The sequence below is a fragment of the Leuciscus leuciscus genome, assembly GCF_965113295.1.
Source record: "Leuciscus leuciscus genome assembly, chromosome: 15".
NCBI classification, from domain to species: domain Eukaryota; kingdom Metazoa; phylum Chordata; class Actinopteri; order Cypriniformes; family Leuciscidae; genus Leuciscus; species Leuciscus leuciscus.
Window position 1 is genome coordinate 12635785 of NC_138739.1, and position 19398 is coordinate 12655182.

Here is a 19398-nt window from a genome sequence, read left to right on the forward strand (position 1 = left end):
ATTCGCTGTCAAAGTGACGCCAAAATGAATGGGAGTCAATGGGATGCTAACTGCAGGTGGGGTTCCGCTAGCCAATGGCGGCGCCCGGGGGTACCTTCAAAATAATACAAATCCCTGCCCCCCTGGTTCATTACTCGAAGCTTCATTCAGCATTGCTCACTAGTGACACCTAGCTACTGTGCAAAGAAATAGCAGACAAATTAATTCATTCCGAACCAGTGTCGCGCCCTCCCTCCCTCCCTCCCTCCCTCCCTAATTTTATAAAAAATATTTTTTATTATAAAAAAATATATTTTATAAAAATACTTTTATAAATAAAAATATTTATTTATAATGTAAATGTACAAATAAATATTTATATTTATTTGTATATATATATTTAAATGTATATTTTATAAAAACAATTTTATAAATAAAAAATATGTATTTATTTATTTTGTACTCAATGTTGATGTCTGTAACCTTTCATTTGCAATAATAAAAAGACATGATCAGACATTTGTCCATTACTGTGTATAATATAAAATATGTATCTTTCTCTGTCTGAATTTACTTGTGCAGTCACACACACAGTTAATTAATTATTCATAAATTGTTTGGATAGGGACAGTATGAACAACAACAGTGACACTGTTGAGTGCAGTGCTTATGTTAGAGGGAGTGTAATAAAGTACATTTATTATTTTAACAGATTATAGATAACAGATTAAAGTAAACTGCAACAGAATAGTCCGGAAGGAAGGAAAATAAAAATAGATTTTTTATTGAGAAACAGAATTATTTCAAGTGTGTTGGGGTTTAGACGATTCCTCTTCTTGGACAAAATCTCTCTATCCTTGGAAAATATCCTTTCACAAGGAACAGAGGATGCAGGGGAACGGAAAAATGGCAGTGGTACAAATGAGGACACTGATGCTTCGGTTGAGTAGGATTCCCTCTTTCTTGCTGGCTCCATTACCAGGAAAAAGGAAGAGTCACAAAAAGCAAACAAATCCAAAAGGGCAATCCAAATAAAAAAACAGTCCAGTCCAGATCCAAAAATCCAGAGCAATCCAAATAATCTTATCTAATTAATATAACAAGACTATAATATAGCTAGGCCTACTATAATAATAATATAGGCTATAACTATTCTAACCTAATAATGTAATAATATAGGCCTACAGCCCTCACATATGACACAATGACAATGATAACTCTCTGACTCTCTGACACTACTACAACTCCTGACAACACCCACAAGGAGGCGCGAGTTTCGAATTATTTTTTCTTGTAGTGACAATGCAAGAGTCAAGCACACTGTAAAGTCTCCTCCACCTCATCCCAAAGACTTTGAATGATTTTTAAAGTCTGTATCTTTTACAGTCTATAGTCTGGACTGACAATTCATGTGTGAAATCCAGGCATAGACGCTTAAGTATTTGCCTATTTAAATCCTGTTGATTAACAACAGGGGTAAAGTCATACCTTAAAGGAACACTCCACCGTTTTTTGAAACAGGGCTTATTCACCTTCTTTCCTACATTTAGATAGGTGGGCAAATGCATGTTTGTCTCAGTGCATGCATTATTTTAGTTTGACAGGGTCGGCGCTAGCTTAGCTTAGCACAATGAATGCGATTTCCTAGGCAGATACTGACTTGGGACTATATTAGGGGGAAGCACAGGCGAAGGACTGCTACTTGGGCGCAGAGATATCACGCAACACATGAAATCCCACGAAATCAGACATATTATGTCTGAGCTTAGACATAATAAATCAGCTGTTCATGTAATACTGATCAACATACAACATACTGATCATATTCTAACATTTCATCATGTTGAGCTATATAACATTGATTAGTTTTACATTTGCTCACTTGTCTAATAAAGTACATGCAAGAGTGACTCTGTCAAGTCCAAGTTAGTCGCGGACGTGAAGCTCTCGGCATCTTGAAAACTCAGCGCTGATATTGATCCTCGTTTTAGTTCTCCTTTTGTCCCAAAGTCTGCTTGCCATGGTCCATAATGTTAGAACGAAACAACAACAGCGTGAGCGTGCCGCTAGACGTAACGCAGTTGTCCACATCTGTCGCCATGAAAACCAGGGATAATGCGGATATTACGTCATTGACAGGTTTACAAGGGATAGGCACTATTTTAAATTGTGAATTTCTCTGAATTTACAAATTCTCTGAAGCAGTTATGATAATATAAGTACACAATTAAAATAAATATATAACCGTGCAAATGATTTTGGATATTTTAATACAAAATCTTACATATTGTACCTTTAACGTCCGTGACAACCTACTCTCTACAAAAAACAAAAGTACAATGGGTGGCAATCGCCCCTAATGCTCCAATACAATGGTAGACCCTAAGTGTTGCATTGAATGCGACGTAACTTTCTTACCTATCCAGGCCTCGTAACATATTAAACACCTGATGAAAAAAGTTGCATTACAATGGAGAGAAACGAACATACAGGAAGAATCTGAACCAGGGGCGTAGCCATCATTTCAGAAGTGAGGGGACAGAAATGTCAGAAGTAATAGTTTTATCTGACCTTTGTCTAATTGACAGATACATATTTTATCCCATCTCCTGCTTTTAATTCAATAAGGAATCAAGGTATTTTAAAATGTTATAAATGTAAAAATGTTTTTTTTTCATAGACATCAATGGGAGACTATAAAAATGTTTTTTGTTACATAATTGTCAAATGCCAATGTCACAACACATCCCTTGTGGAGGGAACACATTTTACATAAAAAAGTTTTTTTTTTTTTTTTTTATAAAAACCTATTTTAACAAAATATACAATATTATGTTACAAAATCACATTTTATTTTCATGGGGTTTTCTTGAGATCCTGTACATCCTGGGTGTACATTAAAAAAGAATATATAGAGGTTAATAGCTGGTTTCTATGTGAATATATTGTAAAATGTAATTTATTCCTGTGATCAAAGCTGAATTTTCAGCATCATTACTCCAGTCTTCAGTTTTAAAAAAACATTTGAAAGTGCATATACTTCAAAACCCATATGTGTAGCCTACATTAACATTTACATACATAAGTATATCAGACTACAAAAATACAATTGCATTTACAAACATTATACAGAACAATATTTTTTTTCAAAATCTTCAAAAATTTAAATGCAACATTATCCAAAAACAGACAGAAAGAAGAAAATACTTAATTGTAACATATATTGACTCTCATATTGCTTTGCTTATATTGTTATACTTCATTTATTTGTTGATTTACATTGATCATAATAAAGGACAATAAAGAGGAAAACCGTTCTCACATTTGTTACAACCTGACCCTAAAGCAGAATCATAATACCCGTATTTTCACACATTTAAACACATTTTCCCAAATATCTGCTTAATTGCAAATGTGACATTGATTTTATACAACAATATACAGCAGATATTTATTCTAAACAAGTTAAAATTGTGTTACATTTTAAACACAATATTGTCAGTTTTTTCTCTATTTTGCCAACAAAAATAGTTTTAAACAAAATCTTCAGGTCTATCTGTGCCTGTTCCATGCCTGACGCTTCTATCTTACCGAACAGGTACCGGTGTACAGGGTGTTTACGACAGTGCAAGTTTTCCACAGCGAGTCTAGGGGTCGCTGTTTGACAAAAACACAATTTCATAGTGTGCCTTTAAAGTGATGAGGAGGACTGATGATTCAGATACACAAACATGAAAATACTACAGACTTGGAATTGTATTTTACAGAGGTTTTCATTTCTGTCTTTAAACTGCATCAAACTGTCATCTCCTCACTTCAGTATTACAAGAGTGAAGTTTTATGATTTTAATATCATATCTAAATTGCTTCAACTGTTGAATTGGTGTTTTATAATAAGACACTTGCTCTCTAAAAATGTGTACTTTATGTTATCTGGGAGTTATTAGTGTTTTTGATTGTTTTGACTGCCTCACCGGTTAATATCTGCTTCTTTACTGTTGTAATACTTTGCATACATGCAAAACATCAGGAAAACTAATATTATACAGTTTTCATTAATAAAATGAATCAAACATTGCTTTTTAGCAGCACACAATCAAACACATTTTGAGTTGATTTTAAAATATTGGACTGTTTTTAAATATTCATCAATACATTTAATGGCTGAATTATACACTCACCAGTGACAGAAACACTGAATCTCTTCACTCTAGTGATGCTGAAGCTGCTGTTGTTGATGATGATCTGTAGTTTATATTCTCCAGAGTCTGTGTTTCTGGTGTTTGTGATGGTCAGAGATCCAGTCTGATGATCCAGCTTCAGTCTGTCTCTGAATCTCTCTTTACACTGAACATCTGTACAGATCTTACTCTGATCTCCAGTGATTTCAGCGATGAGAGTGTCATTAAAATACCATTTCATCAAATAATTTAGTTTTCTTTGCTATGGCAGGATCTGAAGTTATAGATTCTCCCTCCTTCACTGACTTTCTCTTCACTTCTTCTCGTTCAGCAGCAGAAACACCTGAAACACAAACCAACAGATGATTGGAGAATCTTTTGCTGAAAACAATCAAACAAACAAACTACACAACAACATGAAAGAACTGATGCGATTACAGAAGCTCAGAAAAGCCCAGAAACTCTCGATTGGAAAAGAAACAGTTTGGTTTGTGCCATTAACAATGTGTGTTTAAACTGCTTTCACCATGGACAGAAACATTGTAGATCTTTTCACTGTCGCTGCTGCTAAAGATCTTCTCGGTTACGTATGGTAACCCTTGTAAGGCCCGTGAAATTGGTCCAATTGCCGGTTCACCAATAACACAGGGAAGGTTATCACGTGCTCTGTCCTTACCCATGCAAAGTATTTGTTGGTTAAATTTACAATACATTTAGTTATGTATTCTCTCGTTAATTCATCTGACTCCATAAATGAAAAGGTTTTAATAATATCTGTGCCTCACTAAAAGTGAGTGAACATTTGACTATTCCGTTTATCTCTTCAATGGAAATAATATCAAAGTCAGTTAGAATAATCAAATGTAACAATTTATTATGTCAGGTAAATGTATCATGCCAATTTCATAATCAATTCAAAGATAATCGATACAAAACATCAAATTCTCTGGAATAAAGAAAAGAGATGCATACCCAACATTTAAGAAATACATTAGGCTGAGAGATCTATATCTCTCAGCCTAACGGACCGATCTGAAATACAGAAAAGGCCCCGATCTCCCTGCTGCAATTCCTTAAATAGACAAACCTTTTACCTGGAAACACGTAACAATAGAAATTTGCATGCAGTGGTCACATCTTCATGGGGGTGTGGGACCATTTGCTTAGAGACCACCTTCCTTTGTAAATCAGTTATCCATAAGCTCTTAAAAACCTTATTACCTTTTGTTTTATCTATCTGGATATGAGATATCTGTACCAGTCGCACTGTGACATTTTAAATGATACCAAACATGAAAATACTCTGTGATAATCATTCACATTAAACTATACATTTTCTTGGGTGATTTCAGCTGATCATCTGAGCATGAGAGACAGGGGTGAGGGGAGAGGGAAAAGGATGTAGATTAGATGACTCGGAGGTGAGACTTTCGTCTCAATGATGCATGAGAGCCAGTTCAAATGCTAATCTCCAGAGAGGTCCTTTTGTCCTCTCAGGGCCTGGTCACCCCCAAAACAGACTGTTTGGAATTTCCTAATTTATCAATTCTTACACCCTCGTTCCCTGAGTCCAGGGAACTCCGACGCCTCGTCGGGGGAGTTAAAGGTCATAAGGCTAGACTCAATTCAATGTAATGTATTTTATTGTCAATGTAATGTAATAAATTATATTTTATTTTAAAATAGATGAACCCAAAAGTAGATATTTTAAATGAACCCAAAAGTATATAAAAGGTATTTTAATATTGTATATGGATAAATGTACAAATATTTTTTTCATAGAAATCAATAGGAGAAACACACACAAAATGAAGGGCCGATGTCACTACACATTCCTTGTGGAGTAAACACATTTTACAATAAAAAAAAACATAAAAAAAATGTACATTATTATTTTATAAATGGCTTTTTATTTTCTGGGGTTTTCTGAAGACCCTGAACATCCTGGGTGTACATTACAAATAATAATGTACAAGGGTTAATAGCTGGTTTCTATGTGAATATATTGTAAAATGAAATGTATTCCTGTGATCAAAGCTGAATTTTCAGCATCATTACTCCAGTCTTCAGTGCATATTCCTCAATAGTTTAAAAAACCATATGTGTACATTAACATTTACATACATAAGTAGAAGACTACATAAAAATACAAATATAAACAATTATTTTTCAAATTATAAAAAAAACAAAAAAACATTGTAATATACCCCCTGTTATATTGACTGTTATATTGCTTTGCTTATATTGTTATACTTCATTTATTTGTTAATTTGCATTGGTCATAATAAACAACAATACAAAGGAAAACTGTTCTTACATTTGTTACAACCTGACCCTAAAGCAGGATCATCATATAATTATAGAATTAATACTACTACTACTACTACTACTAATAGTATAATAATAATAATAATAAATTTATCAATTCATTTTTAACTTAAACCATAAAATAGAAGCGCACTTTTTGATGTCTGAATGAGACCACACAGAGGAAACACAAATTCCCCTTACAGATGTCAGATATCTGAGACAGATTCAGTGCAGATGGGATCTCACTCAGTCGGTGCGCTGCATCCTGACACCTGTTTCAACAATGACAACATACTCAATTAAACACATTATTTCCTTGGTGAATTAGGAAATACATATTTTTGTTTTCTTTAAATAATATTTTCCATTTATAAATCTATTTCCATTGTGTTAAATTTTCTGTTCGTAATATTCACCGTTCGGACATAGAAGGTCCATGCAACAGGACCAAACAAACACCACCAGAACAGCAGTAGCAACAGCAGCGGGTATCAGACTTGGAGCTGGAATTTTTAAAGACAGACAGTCACTATTACTGGAATGTTTCTGATTTTATAGATTTTCGACTTTGGTCATCCGTTGAATGAGACTGTTTACATAAATAGCGTTATCTGGTGGGTTTTTGAATAACAGAAGCTCAAACAGCATAAAAGTACTGTGACCTCAAACATTAGCCCAGAAAAAAAAAAAAAAAAAAAAAATATATATATATATATATATATATATATATATATATATATATATATATATATTATACATTAAAGGGTTACTTACATTACAGCCCATTCCAGCCCTTCTTGCGTGAATATGACGTTGGAGGTGAGAATAGACATTTCTTGTGGCTCAAAAAAAATAGAACTAGGTAACAAACTCAAGCTCATCTTATCTTATATCAAAATCCTCCACTATTTATCTTTAAAGGGGTGGTATAATGGCCTTTTCACAAGTTGTAAAATAAGTCTCTGATGTCCCCAGAGTGTGAATGTGAAGTTCCAGCTCAAAATACCCCACAGATATTTTTATATAGCTTTGTTAAAATTGTCAGTTTTTGAGGGTGAGCAAAGCACCATTTTTGTGTCTGTCCCTTTAAATGCAAATGAGCTGCTGCTCACGGCACAGGGGGCAGAGCTTTGATAGAAAATCAAGAACTTTTAGCCTTTTATGTTCAAATCAGAGTCAGACAAAGATGGAGAGACTTAAGAAGAAGTGACAACATGTAGACAACATTTCTGAATGTCTAGTATTAATTTATGTAGCTTATGTGTCGTTATCTTCTAGTCATTGATTAGCATATTCTGTCATGATAATCTATAAATTTCATTCCTGGAAGCAGGGATTATGTAAATTTTAGGGTTTGTGATGTCACTAACCTGGGAGGAATGTCTTATAGTCCCTACCGCTTGTTGTAGTCCTTAAAAAGGAATTTCTTTAAAAGAAAATATCTCCATTTGCTTTGAACTTTGAGTATTGTAACTTTGCTCAACATTACACACTAACTAAAGTTAGAAAAGTGAAATCATAATCAACCACCCCTTTAATACACATGCTCGTTGTAAAAATTTATGACTAGTTGTTTTTGCTGTATACTCTGTGAGTTCTTCAATACGTTGTATGTATAGTGTAAGAATTTACACTGGACGGAAACTGGTTATTATGGTTTATAAAGTTTTAAACATGGATGTTTTTTCTTACTAAACCTATCGCTTTACTTCAGAAGGCCTTTATTTACCTTGAACTGTAAGGATTACTTTAATGATGGATGGATGGATGCACTTATTTGGGCTTCAAAGTCTTGGGTCACATGTACTACCATTATAAAGCTTGGAAAAGCCAGGATATATATAATTCTGAATGTATTCATTTGAAAGAAGATAGTTTGATTGTGAGAGTAACAAGGTGAAAATTGTCTCTTTGACATGCATGCGAAGGTGGTATGATATTCACTTGACAAAAAGTTTTACAAATACAAAAATAAAAACATTTATTGGGTCGATTTAACAAATGTTTTCTAAAACTGCTCAAGGGAGAAGTGCCCTGAATGATTAAATGACACTCACCATTAACAGTCACAGTGATGCTCCTCATGATGCTGAAACTGCTCCTGTTGATCTTTAGTGTATAAAGTCCAGAGTCTGTGAAACTCACGTCTTTGATGATCAGAGACCATGAACCCCAATAATCCAGCTTCAGTCTGTCTCTGAATCTATCATTACTATCATTACACTGAACATCTGTACAGATCTTACTGAGATCTCCAGTGACTAGAGCGATGAGAATGTCATTAAAATACCAAGTTATCATATCATTTTGTTTCATTACACCAGCGTCTAAAATGACAGATCTTCCCTCCACGATGTTATTTTGTTTTGCAACAGAAAAACCTGAAACACAAAACAACGGATGCAAAGGTGCCATTTTTGACACACACACTTTTACACATGCAGGTGTATAACATACAATTTAATGCATTACTAAAATGAGAATATAAACGACCATAGAATATGTAAGGAATAATTGACGACAGGCCGTTGAATTATTAGAAAAATAATGCACACCCGAGGTGGTAATGCGGTCACGACGCGAAGCGGAGTGGCCGTTACACCTCGGGTGTGCATTATTTTTCTAATAATTCAACGGCCTGAAGTCAATTATTCCGCTTATACTACAGTTACCACACCTCGAAACATTGTTCAGATTATGTATTTCAAGACGTTTGTAAAGTTGTTGTCATTAAAACGCTCTTGTATGTACTAATTTCTTACGCATGTAATACCATGCCTCCGTTGCTAATTCCAAAACGTCATTTTAGAGTTAGTAACGGAGGTTTGAGCCGCTGATAGCAGACTAATGCTGGGGACACACGACTAGCTGACACATGCTCTGACTGGTTTCATCGACTGCAGCAGATTTTAAACACCGACTTTGAACACAGACTGAACGCGCTGAACACGCGTTTGGGCATGATCAGTCATAAGTATCAAATTACATTCATAACCGGCCTTAAAGTGTGTCCCCGGCTTTATGCAGCTATTAATGCAGTTATTAGAGAGAGATGTTGCAATAATGAGACAGAAAAGCATGTGCGTCAATAGGCTATTATTATTTATTTATTAATTCAATTCGTTATAATTAATTTGTTCATTCTTTTTTACATTATTGACAGATGACAGTAGACTAGCCAAATAAATGAAACACAAAGCCATTTTAACAAGTAGGCCTATCAATAATTATTTATTTTATATATTATCTGCAATAAAAATCCGTGCTGCAGGACTATCCATTTATTTAGCCTATATTCAGTTTAATTTTCTATTGATTATAGATAGCCTAGGACTATATACTTTATTTATTAAAATTAAACTGCATGTTTCCATTGATTGTGAAGATAGACATTGAAGATCAAGCGCATGGGGCTGCATGTTTTTTCTTGTTATGAATTGTATCCTATTTTCCGTTATTACAGTTGACTACGCGAAGTGATATGGAACTGTAATGCGGTCAAGACCTGCCTGGAACTACTTTAGCTGTGCGTTTCCCTGAAAATAATGCACACCTTAGAACGTTCTTCAACCAATCAGATTCAAGCATTCAACAGCCCTGTAGTATAATATTTTTTAAATAACATAAAATAGCTTCTTGTGATCACAAAATTAATATAACTGACAGAAATGTCTGAACATTACTGTTAAAATCAAAATTATTATGTGATTTAAACATAGGCTATATAACCTGCCTTTTACTGAACTTACCCTGGACAGAAACCTTGAAGATCTGTTCACTGTCACTGCTGCTGTTAAACTGTATATGATAAACTCCAGAGTCTGTGTTTCTGATGTCTGTGATGATCAGAGATCCAGTCTGATGATCCAGCTTTAGTCTGTCTCTGAATCTCTCAGTATCATCATTACACTGAACATCTGTACAGATAAAACTGAGATCTCCGGTGATTTCAGCGATGAGAGTGTTTTTAAAATACCATCTAATCTCTTCTTGTTGGTCTGTTGTAACACCAGTGTTTAGAGTGACTGAATCTCCCTCCATCACCATCACTACATGTTTACCAACAACAGGAACACCTGAAGAAGATATGAAGTTAATTATAAGCTGAACACAATTTTTAGAAAAGGAAAGTGCTGTGAAAATATTCTTTGCTTTGTTTGAAGCGATGGGAAGCACTTTGAGTTTCAAATCTGCTCTTGCATTTGTTATAGAATATCCAGCATTAGAACAAATCAGTGTGGACACTGGACAGTTATTTTAAACTGTAGAGCTCATATATATTTAATAATTTTTCATTTTCCAATGTTGGGAAGAAATTAGATAAGATTCTTAAGGGAGTATGCATGTACTTTTTGTGTATTGTTTATATGTCTAAATACTGCAACCAAATTGCCTTTAATTATGTAACACATGAAATCAAACAGCAGAAGAACATCATTTATTTACACATTTATACTCTTACACATCACTCACAAACACCTCTTCAAACACATCCCCTTCCCACACAGAGATCATTACTCGTTTTATCAATCGCTGGACCCGGTGTAAATGAGCTTATTGCTATTTTCCACCATTGATTCATGTTTTTTATTCATTTCTTTTTAATTGTACTGTATCAATGCCTTTTTATTTCAAATGCAATTACAGCTATTTTATAAGCATTTATCCAATTTATCAGCAATTGAAAGTTGTAGACTGATTTAACAAAACAATTCAAATTATTTTGAATATTGCTCTTAAAAAATAATAGTGATTTAGAATAAATGACCAGGACACAATTTTACACACAATTTGTTACAGCAACCTCATTAAATAACAATTGTATCCTAAACCCATAGATATTTAAAACGAAAATAGCTAAAGAATAAATGATTACACCTGAAAAAATTCAAACAGCATCATGTTCACACTACACACTTTTTGTTTCATTATCTTCGAAAAAGACATTGTAACAAATTAATTTTTTACTTACCACTCTCTAACACACACACGAAGAGCAAAATAAAGACCCTCATTTTACAGTAGTCACACAGCCCTGATTCTGTGGAAATAAAAGCTTATGTGTGTGTAAAAGTAAAAGTGTGTTCTTCTGTATAAATGTAAACTGAAAGTTGTTTATGACTAGTTGTGCCTGTGCTTGTTTCGCTGACACACCTAGATATAATGTCCAGAGCAGGTTATGCAACATGGGTATGTTTACTATAAACAGCCATTTTCTTTCTAACCTAAAGTTATGATAAAGGGATAGTTCAACCAAAAATGAAACCGATATCATTTACTCAACTCATGTTGTTCCAAAAATGAAATCTAAGAGATTTCTGTCCCTCCATTGACGGCCCACAGAATGACCAATTTGTCGCTTCAAAAAGTTTATAAAAACAAATCTAAATGAATCAGGCAGTTTTGTCCAGATTTTCTTAAGAGACTTGATCACTTTATAGGATTGAACAGATTGAATTTAGTCTTTTATTCTCATATGATAAAATGTACAATAGGTGGAAAACGCTCTTTCTATGTAGCAAAAATACTTCACGGCATTTAAATGATCTGATAAATGCATTTAAGCATCAGTTAATCATGATTGAGGAGAGTATAAGCAAAGACTTTTAAGGATATTGTTCACCCCTATACATATCACAGATGTTTGTTCACAGATGATAATAGAACAAATCCATGAAGGCTGTATAAAAACACCATGAAAACAGTAAAAAAAATTGGTCATTGTTATTATGACAAAACTATTGCCATGTTAGCAATGTCCTCAAATTGCTCTGAAGTTCAGGTAGTGGCGTACTGTCTTGACCGTTTAAAAATATGCAAATTGAGCTGGAGTTCATGCTGAATAGAGTCCAAAAGAATGCAACAAAGGAAGGGACACTGTCATCGAACTTAACCCAAGGTTTGTTAACAAAATAGAAAGTAAAACAAACGAGTGCTAATGTAACGTCAGCAAAATCAGAGTAAGTGTAGGCATGGTCTGTAATGTACTGTGTAGAAAAGAAAAAAATTCAACAAACCGTACAAACAAAGTCAACAAAATATGGAGCGCCAAAAAGTGGTAACAAATGTCCAAAATTGTACAAATGTCCTTAAATTTACATTATATGATAAAGTTAAACACATTTTCCCGAATATCTGCTCAATTGCAAATGTGATATTGACCTTTCTCTATTTTGCCAACAAAAATAGTTTTAAAAAGCAACACACAGAGGGGTGTTGTTCAGATTTAATTACGAGTTTCATGTTGTTCCTTTTGTTTCTCTGATGTTCTTGTTCCCTTCACCTATTAAAGCTTTTGTCCACCCTGTCACCTTTGTTGTCCACCTGGGCCTGTTGGCCACCCTGTCATATTTATCTTTCTATGAAAATAAGCAAATTATTTTAACTAGTTATTAAAACCTTTAGTGTGATTTCTTTATAAAGACATGAGGGCCTGTAAGTATTGTTTGAAAGTTTGACCAGATATCTTTGTTTTAAAATGTTATTTAAAGAAAGTGCAACAATATTAATTCTGCAAGTTGCAATGGAGGTAAATGAGCAAAAATGGAGCTTAAAAAAGACTTTTCCAATCAAATAAAATGTGTTGAGAAAGGGACTATATATATTTTTGAAAATCTATATTTTATGCCATGAAAATCGATAGGGTGGACATATTTTGTGGTTTGCCCATACATTGCCTGCTTGCAGTTTATTTATAAAAAGTGCCGCTTGGCCAACATGCATTTCTAACAGCCTAAGGTCTCCTTAATTAAACAAAAATGAAATTAAATGGATAATATCAGCTTTTTATTTTGGAAATTGTGAAGTCTCACAGGCACTTTATGGTGATTTTGACCCTACTGTAATAAAGATGAACATAACTTTTAATAAGCAAGGGAAATTCCAGACTTTTCCCATTAAAATCATACGATTTCCTATTAATTCAACAGAATGTGAGGGAATACCCTTTCTATGAGGTCATGAGCAATCCAGTCATTTATACCGATTCCCAGAAGCAAACTGTTTTTACTTTCACTTTCTGTAGTGAACTGACTGAGATTAAAGACTTCTTCACCGGCACAACTCTTGCGCATAGCACTGCTTGTCTGATATCCATTGGCTCGGCTTCATGGTTTAAAACAGAAATATTTCCAATATTGTGACATTAAAAAGTGGGCCAAGAGCCGTGGGAGCGGAACGAGGCCACTGGAGTAAATGCTAATGAGAGATAGATACCTGTGAGACACACAGAGGAGCGATGGAGTTTCATTATGCTTCAATGTTGCAGTTGGCCGCTTCTCCTTTGTAGGATTACAAATTTAAGAATATGTTTTAGATCTGCTGATCCTATCCTTACATAACATCACATGAAAAACTAAGGTGAACTACACTGTATTGGGCATTCAAGGTGAACATGATGGCATCAATTTACTGATTAGATTCAAAATAGTTTCCATTGAAGAGGTTTTGTTAGTCTTTGATCTTCCTACTAAGAGTTGAACTGTGTGTGAATGTTTACATAGTCTTAGTTCTCGTCTTTGATCTTCCTACTAAGAGTTGAACTGTGTGTGAATGTTACATAGTCTTAGTTCTCGTGACCATGCACTGTAAAACATTTCTAACCCTCCCAAATCAAAAATTTCAAGTGACCGATAACATCTAAATTTTTAAATTGGCCCATGTGAAAATCTGTAAATTTTAATTGGCCCATGTGAAAATCTGTAAATTTAATTTTATAATTTACAGAATTTCACTTGGGCCAATTGAAAAATTTAGACGTTATCGGTCACTTGAAATTTTTGATTTGGGAGGGTTAGAAATTCTTTACAGTGTGTGTTGTTTATACAATTTGGGGAATACCATTATCTCCAGTTGGGGGTAATTGCCTCTATTGTCTTTTGCCTCTACTGTCTTTAGATTATTCGATCTAGTGGTCATCCCTAAGGCTGTGTGTAAGGTCAGCACATTTAAGGACTGCCCACTGAATGCCTATAAGATACCATGTAAAGTTCCCTTAGTCAGACTTGATGACTGCAGCTACCGACAGCTCGTGTTCTCGTTAAAGAATCCCGCTGAAGAAAGAACCAAGTCTCCTGGTCTTCAATTCTGAGTTTCCTACACCTTCTATTGTTCATGCATATGAAGAGTAGTGATGCAGTTGTTTGCAGAAGAATAAAGTTCAACATAAGCTACACTATCAATAAAGTGGGGTCTACGTTATTTTATCAGTTTTATTTTGATAAACATGACAAATATATATCATCGTGACTACATGAAAAAAAGCTTTTACTGTTTTACTGTTTTACTGTCTGTGCAGTGCTGTATGAAGTCCAGCAAGCCTAAATCCTCTCCCGTGGCCTCATGGGATAGTAAAGTGTTCATAGGTCATCCGAGTACTGTGAATTAGGGCACATTCTCATTTTTGGATGCTATACAGTAGTAAAGTATGTGATTTCAGACGCCATAAGAGAATGATATACAGTAGTAGAACGTGAATCGCGGATATGTGGTATAATCAGGACTGGAACTGAAGATCATGAATCAGTGTGAAATTGACCTGTGATTCTATCCATGTCTGTGTGTAACAGAAGACATTTCTCCACTCACAAAAATACCAGAGGAAGCTGAAGCCTACACATGTACAAGTCATTTGAACCAAGATCTAGAGAGTCTATACAGTGACAAAGAGAAGAAAATGTAACAAAAAAGGCAGATCAAACTAAAGGCATCAACAGGTTTCTATAAAAAAAAAAAGTAAACACACACACACACACACACACACACACACACATGACCACGGTTACTAAAGTCTGGGGTTAGTATAAACAAACACAGTTGTAGTCACATTTTATTCTCTATGATTTATTTCATGTTAATGCTTTCATGTTAATCAGAGAGGTAGATTAACAGAAGTCCTTTAGAAAACTAAATTATCAAATGTTATTACTCTTTCTGTAAGAGCAATAATTTTAAACATCATAAAAGCCAATATAGAAAATATAAAAATAAATAAATAAATAAAATACACTAAAATGTAAACTTGCAGATAACTTTTCCAATAAATGGAGAAATGTTGAATTTAATGCTGGATGGTCAAATTATTTTTTACTATGTCTCTTTATGCTGAAGCTGATGAAAGCCTATAATGTAAAGGAGTGTGTGTCTCCTCTGAACTATTTCTTCTGTTTGCAGTGTAACCTAAAAGAAAACACACAAGACAGTAACATAGAGACCAGTGTTTTTGCATGTACAGTGATGAGTAAAGACTCTCCACCAATAAAATGTGTTGCACAAATAACAATGAAAAATCTACTCAAAGAAATCACAGGATATATGAGGAGTTAATAGAATGTAAATATAATAAAACCATCTGAAGTCAATGGGCCCTATCTTGCACCCAGCGCAAGTGACTTTGTACACCGACGCATGTATCATTCCTATTTTGCACCCGCGCAAAGCGGACTTTTCCCTCCACAGAAGCACGTCGGTTAACTAAGAAATACACTTGCGCTCCCGGGGGCGGATCAGGTTGCGCATGTTATTCATAGGCTATTTTAAGGGCGCATGCTTGGCCATAATCAATGTAGCGTGTGCACAACGCGCACTTTGATTCTCTCATCTACACAGAAGCAGCAGTTTTCATTTTTGCAAATCATACATTATTACGATAGATAGATAGATAGATAGATAGATAGATAGATAGATAGATAGATAGATAGATAGATAGATAGATAGATAGATAGATAGATAGATAGATAGATAGATAGATAGATAAACAATTTATTATAAAAGCATACATCTAGCTTACACATTTACCCAAATTAACCGAAGTTAATTTGGGTGGGTTTCTCCATTTCAATGTAACTTCTCTCTTTTACGGCCGTGACGAGAGCGTTGCTCTCCTTGGCTGTGAACCGCTGCTGGGGCGCGCCTGGCAAATCCGCCGTTACAATAGCAATCCGCTGTGGAAAAAGCGCATCTGCTCTTAAAGGGAATGTGAGATGACGCTCTGATTGGTTTATTTCACGTTACGCCCAAACCACACCTATGAATAATGAAGCTACTTCAGACCAACCCATTTTAGATTTGCGCCGGGCGCAAGAGTCATTTATCCCGCCGGGAAAATAGCAACAGCGCCGAGACCCGCCCACAAAGTTACTTGCGCTTTGCGCTTTGACACTTGCGTTTCAGATCGTTAAAATAGGGCCCAATGTGTTTAATTGTTTTATCAGATAATTGAAATGAAAGATTATTGGAAATGAACAGATTATTTAAAGTCCTTATGTTTTTCGTACTGCAAATTATTGCTTTTAATTGTGTGTTTTATGCTAATAGAAACTAAAGCAAGAAGTGACACAGTCAAAGACGTCTGTCTGGATGTAGACTAGAGATCAACAATGACAAATTCTGAAGACAGGTGCAATACAATCATCTATATACAATCATACACACTATGACATTGTCTGATTCACAGAAATCAGGATGTTCTCTTCTGACACACACATCTACAGTCACATGATTAATCTGCTACTTGTATAAACTCATAGTCCTTCATTTAAATGATTGACACTACTTCTTTGGATTACCCTTTAATAAATGCTGTATTTGGATCCTCAATCTTAGTGTTTCTGAGCAGTACGTGACAGACACAGTGTTGATCTAAGAATCTGTTGCACTGAAAGATTCGAGTTACTCACCAGAGACAGTGACACTGAATAACTTCAATTCGTTTTTTTCCATTTCTGTTGATTCTGATGAATTGATTCTGAGTCTGTGTTTCTGGAGTTCATCTCTCTGTATTTCGGGATCAGTCTTAAGTTTGTCAGATTCTCCTTTAACTGCCAAATCAGTAGCAAGAAAAAAGAGAAATTAGAACAATAATACTAAATCAACACCGATCATTTGCTCCATATGTCACGTACTCTCTGATTTATCTTTACACCCTTATTACACTGAATCACATTCACACTCACACCACAAGAGAACATGAACAAACACATTATCTGATGCTTTATGTATCTTATAATCATTTACAACCCTTCAAGCAACAATAATATTACTCTGGACCTACAGTCTCCATGAAATAAAAAATGTCAACAATTCAGATGTTTTATGCAAGTATGTAGGCCTATTATAAATTATTTATCCGTGCACATCATTATTTGTTAAAAATTTGTTAATGTGCCTCATAATCTTTAATCAAAATAACATCTCTTCTCTGATTACGTGTTTACTGGCGCGAAGGCGGGGCAACCTGTCAATCACATGAGATCCACCAATAGCAAACAACAACAGTCCAGTCAATTCACTATAGACAAAATCAAGACCTGCCCAACATTTGTTCTTGTTCTAGAAGCTTCTTTGATACTGAAATCTTCAGGTTTCATTTTAAGTACAGTCGATACAGCTGATGGCATCAGCTGTGTTTGAATGAAACGAGAGAGTGTGTGTGTGTGTGTGTGTGATTTGAGACACATGAAAGATGCGCTGGCCTCAAATACCCAGATAAGAGTCATTATAGCGTTGCTATTAGGCGTATTCGACTTGAAGCGGCTGTGTGCAGACCGATAAGTGTATGACATCAAAGCACCGTGAGAGCGATTAGAGAGCAGTATGCTTTCGAATCGATCTCGCCATACTTTGATGTCATATGCCGATCAGTCTACACCACGATGGGTTGATGATGACCTGATGAAGGTCATTAACAGAAAAGCTGACCTTGGAATGTTGTGACTGGCCAATCCCCAGAGAGCAACGTAGTATTGACCCAGATCCGGCCCACATCTGGTACACATGGATTCCACATGTATCAGATGTGGGCCGGATCTGGGCCAACACTACACTTTAAAAAATGCTGGGTTGTTTCAACCCAACTTTGGGTCAAATATGGACAAATAAAGCCATTGGGTTAAATTTTTAAATTACATTTTCTAACCCAACGTTTGGGTTTTTCCATATTTGACCCAAAGTTGGTATAAACAACCCAGCATTTTTTAGAGTGTATGTTGCTGCCTGGATCAGAATCAAGCATTTCAGAGAGCAGAGAGCTTCTGTAATAAAGAAGTTTATTTATAATCCATGATTCTACAGCAAAACAACATAAGTGTCATCTTGTGTATGGCCTATAACATTTATTTGTACATCACTATATAGGCTACCATCCACATAAGTTAATGCACATTTTGGGATATCGCATAAAAAACGTTGGATGGAAACAAGGTGTGCATAAATAAAAAAATATATAAAAAAAATTAACACAATTGCATGGCATAACTGGACTACCCAATGGACTGATCTCTTTGCACAGCACCTGAAATCTTGGTTTGGTCATTCTGCAATGCCTCAGTCAAAGTCAAAGGGATCCGACTTAACATGCATGTCATAACATGCATGTCAGCTTCCACTTTCATATGTTCCACTTTCATATGTCACAAATGTTTTATGCGATATTCCAATTCTGCGCTCAAGTAAGGCTAAATTCACAACTTTGGATGGAATGTGTTTACATCACTAACACAAAATGCTGCAAACATGCAACTTTGAAAAATGATTATGAAAATGAAATTGTTACTTACACTTTGGTCTTTTTCGTTTACACTTCCTGTAGAGACAGTAAGTTATTGAGGCCACGACCAGTAGCAACACGGATATAAGAAAAATATATACTAAACCACCTGAAGGTTCATTCAGTGCTGGAGTTTCTGCATGTGAATCTGTAATGAATAGAGGCATACAGTCATAACTCAGACCTGTTAACAACAATTTTAAACATCAAGGGAAGGCAAGTTATTTATGTAGCACATTTTATACACTATGATAATCCTTGTAAAAGATAAGCAATAAAAATTAACAACCAATTTAAAATGTATTCAAATAAAATAAAATAGTTAAATAAAAATAAAGTGATACAGTGCAATAAGTAATATGCTGCACAGCGCACAGTCTGAAA

The 19398-nt window shown here is 34.9% G+C and overlaps 2 protein-coding genes across 2 annotated transcripts in view; both read right to left on the reverse strand.

Moving 5' to 3' along the window:
• The window catches only part of LOC309476006 (uncharacterized protein), a 235965-nt gene that overhangs the window by 132504 nt on the left and 84063 nt on the right, over positions 1-19398 (reverse strand). Inside the window, exons 4-6 of the mRNA XM_082139080.1 lie at positions 19025-19162; positions 17147-17287; positions 10220-10546 (exon numbers count right to left, since the gene is read on the reverse strand). Of these exons, the coding sequence (XP_081995206.1) occupies positions 10220-10546; positions 17147-17287; positions 19025-19162 (606 nt within the window). The remainder of the gene's footprint in view (positions 1-10219; positions 10547-17146; positions 17288-19024; positions 19163-19398) is intronic.
• Positions 1-19398, reverse strand: part of LOC309476034 (uncharacterized protein) — a 64560-nt gene that overhangs the window by 20839 nt on the left and 24323 nt on the right. The gene's annotated exons all lie outside the window — the stretch shown is intronic.